The sequence below is a fragment of the Mya arenaria genome, chromosome 5 (assembly GCF_026914265.1).
Source record: "Mya arenaria isolate MELC-2E11 chromosome 5, ASM2691426v1".
Lineage (NCBI taxonomy): Eukaryota > Metazoa > Mollusca > Bivalvia > Myida > Myidae > Mya > Mya arenaria.
In genome coordinates, this window is record NC_069126.1 from 77,345,839 (window position 1) to 77,352,586 (window position 6,748).

The 6,748-nt window shown below is 39.8% G+C and overlaps 1 protein-coding gene across 1 annotated transcript; it reads right to left on the reverse strand.

The window, feature by feature from the left end:
- Positions 1 to 218: 218 nt before the first annotated feature.
- LOC128233422 (LIM domain-containing protein A-like) lies at positions 219 to 5,904 on the reverse strand. The gene is made up of 8 exons (XM_052947091.1): positions 5,775 to 5,904; positions 5,035 to 5,145; positions 4,817 to 4,900; positions 3,949 to 4,347; positions 3,380 to 3,805; positions 2,945 to 3,034; positions 1,069 to 1,196; positions 219 to 757 (listed from the first exon to the last, which is right to left on the reverse strand). The coding sequence occupies exons 1-8, from the start codon at positions 5,863 to 5,865 to the stop codon at positions 575 to 577; spliced, it is 1,512 nt and encodes a 503-aa protein (XP_052803051.1). The 5' UTR covers positions 5,866 to 5,904; the 3' UTR covers positions 219 to 574.
- Between the last annotated feature and the right edge of the window lie 844 nt (positions 5,905 to 6,748).

Genomic DNA, 6,748 nt, shown 5'->3' on the forward strand with positions numbered 1-6,748 from the left:
ATCGCAATATATTTCACCGAATTAATATTTCAAGTGTGAAATATTTACTTTTCGTCTTCACGAAGATTGTATTGTATGCTTAAAAGGGATAAAATTGTAGTGATAATGTCAAATTGTATTCAAAACGTCATTTCAGAAGTCGTTGAAAGTGTGAGAGCCAAGAGAGCGCTGACGTGAAAGCAGGCTAAGATTTCAAAACAGTGAATAATATCAAAAAGTTAAATACCACTTTTATTTTACTGATATAGTGTATAAACCACGGCAGTCGTATAATACATAACCATGTTCACAAGAACTTCAATCACTATACTATGCATCATTCTATCAATCAATTAGCTTAAGAGTTTTATAAAATATAACCTAATAATTGATAAAGGATCAGATAAAAATATATAATGACATTGACAATAAATAAGTAGCCGCAAGTTTTCAATAAAATACTTAATATTTTAAAAGTTAGCATGCTAAATATGCAATATAAGTGTCTAGGAAGATTATAATGTTGGCTCCACTTTCCTTCTCCCTTGTTCAAGGCACATTTATATCATGGAACTATCCATATAGAAGTTATATATTATTCATCAATTACAAAGTCATTGTCCATCCCATCCTTGTCAGTTGGCTCCCTCCACTCTTCAGTGACGGCATCATCTTCATCATTATCTACCGGTACGTCACAGTTGTCCCCTGACATTCCCTGGTCTAAACATGGGATGCGGAAACATCCGTATTCGATTGACCCATTCACGTGTTTACCCTGGAAAATAGACATGATTAAATCTGAAAATATACGTCTTCTATATTCAATATTAAAAACATATTATCCCTAAAACTAATTTGCTTTTTATTATTCAAGCAACAACGTACGGAGAAAAACGGACAGAGAACAGTAGAGCAACAGCACAGTTTTTATTTGATAAAAAAGTGTTGCACATAGTTACATATCTTAGAAACTGAAACCAGACGACAAATATGGTAAAAATGTTCTCAAACTTTGAAGATACTCTACATGTTCTATATAATAATTAATAACGGTGCCAGAAAGGGTAAGGTGTGAGGAGATCGTACGTTGATGAGTGCGTTTCCAAGGAGACGCGTGCACATTCTGCGACCTCTGACATTGTAGATCTGAAAACACAGGGACTTGTCTTTCCCGAGCCCGGGCACAGGCGTGCAGACGTTCGTTCTGTTTATCACTGGAATAGAAATATAGTAAGTTTCTATTAGTATACAACTGTATTTGCACCAACACGCCAAAAGATGGCAGAAATAGCTTACTATATGAATCAGATACAAACAGTTCCAATTAAATTGTCCGATCAACTCAAACGATCTGTAGCTAGGTATAATCAAACAAAACAGTGACTATTGTCTTTTGTTTAGGCACAACTGGTGTAAAGCAGATACAAGTATAGTAGCTGAACTATTGCTTATTGTTCGAAGGGACAACTTTGAAACCCTTCGTAGTTAAGAAAAAAATCACAAACAAAGTCAACGCAAGACTGCACATTTCAGTGAACATCAATTTAATACTTTGGGTGTCCATATTGGGTTTGATCATATGTTTTGTGACCGTTTGTGTCCGTCTTGGAATGTCTATGACGCATTGAACCACTTAACAGGTTCGTCGTCAGTTGTTTGACTACTGGGGTTTTACTATAGTCTTTTTTATTTGCTTCTTGATAATCAAAATACTAAAGCTTTAGTGCATGTAAAAGTTATTTTGCTCTTGCTAGACGTCCTAAAAGTTGCAAAACTTCTGTTGTCTCATAGGTTAAAAAATCCACCGTGTCATGAACCATGGTCGTCCCTGTCCTGTGAATATGGTCGTTCCTGTCACGTGACCATGGTCGTCCCAGTCATGTGACCATGGTCGTCCCTGCAATGTGACCGTGGTCGTCCCAGTCATGTGACCATGGTCGTCCATGTCAAGTAACAAAGGTCGTCCAAGTCATGTGACTATGGTCGTCCCTGCCATGAACCATGGTCGTCCCTGCCAAGTGAATATGGTCGTCCCAGTCATGTGACCATGGTCGTAGCTGTCATGTGACTATGGTCGTCCCTGTCATGTGACCATGGTCGTCCCTGTTATGAACAATCGTCGCCCCTGTCATGTTACCATGGTTGTCTCTGTCATGTGACAATGGTCGTCCAAGTCATGTGACCATAGTCGTCCCTGTTGTGAACCATGGTCGTCCCTGTTATGTGAATATGGTCGTCCCTGTCATGTGACCATGGTCGTCCCAGTCATGTGACCATGGCCGTCCCTGCCATGTGACCATGGTCGTCCCAGTCATGTGACCATGGTCGTCCCTGTCATAAACCAAGGTCGTCCCTGTCAAGTGAATATGGTCGTCCCTGTAATGTGACCATGGTCGTAGCTGTCATGTGACTATGGTCGTCCCTGTCATGTGACCATGGTCGTCCCTGTCATGAACCATGGTCGTCCAAGTCATGTGACCATGGTCGTCCCTGTTGTGAACCATGGTCGTCCCTGTTATGTGAACATGGTCGTCCCTGTAATGTGACCATGGTCGTCCCAGTCATGTGACCATGGCCGTCCCTGCCATGTGACCATGGTCGTCCCAGTCATGTGACCATGGTCGTCCCTGTCATAAACCATGGTCGTCCCTGTCATGAACCATGGTCGTCCTTTTCATGTGACTATGGTCGTTCATGGCATGTGACCATGGTCGTACCTGTCATGTGACTATGGTCGTCCCTGTCATGTGACCATGGTCTTCCCAGTCATGTGACCATGATCGTCCCTGTCATATGACTATGGTCGTCCCGTTTCTCTGTAGGTTCTATTTCATTATGAGCATTGCTTTTGAATTTAAAGGATTTCTTAAGACAAGACAATATGTTTAAGTTGATTGTGACATGTTTGTTGTGATAAAAAATATCACTACCAAATCGTGCGCTGAAGGAAACCATCACTTACATCTCATTTGGTGGTAGTACGTCCGATACCCGTTGATGGTTAAGCCAATAAGATACTCCCGTCCTCTCTTGTACTCGACTGTTCCACAAGCTGTAATCCAGCAACAGTATAAAGCAAAATGTCACGCTCAGAGGAACAATGTTAAAGTGAAAATAATATTGTAATAACTGGTGAAAGTGCAAATGTTTAAGGTTATGTAGCTCCGGGTTTCGCTACGCTACAAACACGGTAAATCGTAAGGCCGGTATATCGAAATGATAAGTAATTATGTCTATCTAAACTAGTTCTCCCTTATTATCTTTGAAATTAATTTCCTAGTTAGGTACAGGTAAATGGATATTAATGGACTTTATTTTCAAACAAGTCATACAAGAAAGATATCAGAATAAGCCATCCAAGAAAGATACTATACTAGTACATGTATGAACAAAATACCTTGCAGCTTGAACGTCTTGTTCACTTTCAGGGTTGTTCCGAGACAGGAGGTACAGCTGTTGTGTATGCACTGGGTCCATGGTTTCATCGTTTCAATCTTTGGACATTTGTGGTGGTGGTGGTGGTGGTGGTGGTGATGATGATGGTGGTGGTGGTGATGGTGGTGGTGGTGGTGGTGGTGATGATGATGATGGTGGTGGTGGTGGTGGTGGTGGTGGTGGTGGTGGTGGTGGTGATGATGATGGTGGTGGTGGTGGTGGTGGTGATGGTGGTGGTGGTGGTGGTGGTGGTGGTGGTGGTGGTGGTGATGGTGGTGGTGGTGGTGATGGTGGTGGTGGTGGTGGTGGTGGTGGTGACAGTGTCGGCGATGATGATGGTAGTGTCGGTGGTGATGGTGGTGGCATTCCAAATCATCGCGTTGCTGATCTTAAATAATAAATAAAAAAGCAAATTTAAATAGACGTGTTTTCTTGTCAACAGAACAGCGTATGTCCGAGCCTTAGAAATATCAATATATAGATCCAGTTCAATCGAAAAGATAGAATAAAAATCACATGCATCGCCTATACCTTTGCAAGCAAGATTGGCTTCTGCATACGCCTCTGCCTCTGTTTCAAGGTATTGCATATACGCTGTGTCATTGGCAAAACCATAACTATCAAAGTCCAATGGGCTGTCATTCTCAGAGTCTATTTCATCACCGATCGCTTCATCTTCTGATTCTCCGTAGTGATAATCGTACGTGTAGTCCTTGTCGGAATATTCTTTCGGTGCAGATTCCTCAACATCATAACTGTGATCGCCTTCATTGTTGTCTTCCATATTTTCATGGTCATCTCCTATAGTTGTTCCTTCAGAGCTCTCTGTCATCAAATCCGCTGCTTCATCAGACGCTGTATACTCGCCAACTAGCGTTTCTTCAGGTATATCTTTATCATTATTTGCTCCATCTGCTGGGTTTCTTTGATCTTAAAAGAAGGAGTTTATAATACTACATTGGAAATAGCAAGGATAAGCTCAGGAGCCAATCAAACATAGTATGTGTTCAGTGGCACGATGATAAAACACTCAATTGTAAAGCTACAGTTATTACTGACATATCTTTATTAATTAAAAACTATCATGACATTTTATCATTTTCTCAAGGAAACAATGGCTATGTAAATGTATAACTAACACCAGTTTCTAAATTCCATTTAATCAATTATCATTGTCGTTCAGAAATGTACATATTGATGTTCTTTTGCACAATACATTTTAATATGATAAATTTGAACAAGAAAAATGGCTCTATCGATATACTTTTGCAGATGCTTGTAATCGATATATTGTTGTTTTTCAGCAACAAATTTAAACACTGGACACTAATGGGACAGCAAAGACCAATACCAATTACTATAGGTGTCGCTTTGCGAGGTTTTAAACATGAACACTCACCCTGCCTTGCTTTGCGAGAATACCACCAACCTAGGCCTTCTGGTGTTGCTTTGACTTTGTCCGCGTCTTGTCTCGTCTCACTCTCTGTTAAAACAGGAAAGCAACAATCAAATCTGCAGCCTATGTGTTTACGAACATTTCAAATCCACTCGAGAAATTTAGAAATCTGAATAAATAACAAAATCCATCCGTCAAACAATCTTAAGAGACTAATATACCCGTGCTTAATGAAATCTTTTGTGCATCATGATGTGGATGTAGGAGTGGCTGGTCGTCAACTTCATGTGAAGCCGCTTCCCCACTGACCCATTTCAGATCTCCATTGCTTTCTGTAAAACAGGTTTTAGAGATGTTAAATGTTGAATAAGTTTTTACCATATCAGTACAGCATGTAAATTCAATAATAGAATGATCATATCAACAATACGCTGTGGAAGAGAGATCATTCATAAGTTGTCGCTGTTAGGCTGGATCTCTTAATTGGTAAGACTAACATTGCCCCCCCCCCCCCCCCCCCCCTCATATAAATATAAACATTAAAATAAATCAGCAATTCAATATCTAAGATGGCAAGGCGTGACAAGAAATAAGCTTATTTAGCATAGATGAAACATTAAGTCAAATGATAATTAAAAATATCGAGTGTGTGTTTTTTTCTTCTGTATCTGATGTACCGTATTTTGTATTGATTTTGCTGTTGTATACATATTAATAAAAAAAACCTTACATTATCAACGCCTGCAAATCGCCCTAACCCTCATTAATACGTCATTTACACCTAAAATGCATATTTTGCTGATCCTGAAGAACCAGACAACGAATAATAACATCACAGATAAAGAACACACACGATGTAAGCAAATATTTAAAATTAACAAAAAAACACACAATCGAATATATACTGTATTATATTTAAGACAATTTATCTAGATGTTAGGCAAAGAATATCTGCACTTACCAGAATCCGCCTGAGCCGGAAGACAAACAACTTCCCACGGTAGCGCAACAGCCAGCAGGCACACTGCCAACACCTCTCTACACGCCCGCATCGTGCGTACACACAGAACGAGTTCAAGGAGATGATTGACTTTCGCGAAAATGTTTAGACTTATATTTGTACAGTATTGACGTCACCAAATAAAGGCACAGATGATCGGACAAGAGATTGCTTGGAACACTTTAATCAGATTGATTTTAATTATGATTGGCATCTATGATATAGGTACATTATTCAAATGCAGAAGTATGAAGATGTGAGTTGTTCAGTACGTTCGACTTGCGGCCGGTGGTTCCCATTGTGTAAGCCTTAACTCCACCTTTTGCTGCACGGTGTTCAAGGAGGTGTGAAGGGGTACACTGGATTCAAGAAGAAACTCACCACTTGGCATAACACGGCGCAAAGACTCTCAAAGCAGCTTAATAGTATATGTCACGACAGATATGGGTAGAAATTAAAGGGGTATTCGATACGAAACGGGGTGGGCTCAGGGTAACAACATTCTGCGCCATCTGCAACATAAAATCTATGCTATCATGACAATCGTTTAATTTTCTCCGCTACAATTTCGCTGTCATTTAACATGTGCCTTTATAATTGATAAAATCATGTCTGTATAGTTACAGATTGACTCGTATCCGAACGAATAAGATTTCAAGATTGCACATTGACAATGGTAGAAGATAGCATCTGCGTCCTTAACGAAGATCCTGGTTCCTAGCCTTCGAACGGATGACAATAATGATATTGTGATAACATATAATTGATTGATTAAATTTAGCAGCTTATCTTAACCACTTAGTTTTACTTAAATGTATCTAGTGGGTCGATTGGTTAGATAATACTTAAAGGAAAGTAATGGACAATAAGTAGTTGAGTTCATTTAATAAACCGAAACCATAGGGGTCAGTATCTATCAGGACTGCCTTAATATT

What these genes read in the sequence shown, in the direction of transcription:
- LOC128233422 (XM_052947091.1), bottom strand. Translation starts at nt 5,865, where the DNA reads ATGCGGGCGTGTAGAGAGGTGTTGGCAGTGTGCCTGCTGGCTGTTGCG. An exon ending in AGCCAATCTTGCTTGCAAAG is followed by an intron (nt 3,806 to 3,948) that starts GTATAGGCGATG and finishes TTATTATTTAAG; the next exon opens with ATCAGCAACGCGATGATTTG. An exon ending in TTGGAAACGCACTCATCAAC is followed by an intron (nt 758 to 1,068) that starts GTACGATCTCCT and finishes TCTATTTTCCAG; the next exon opens with GGTAAACACGTGAATGGGTC.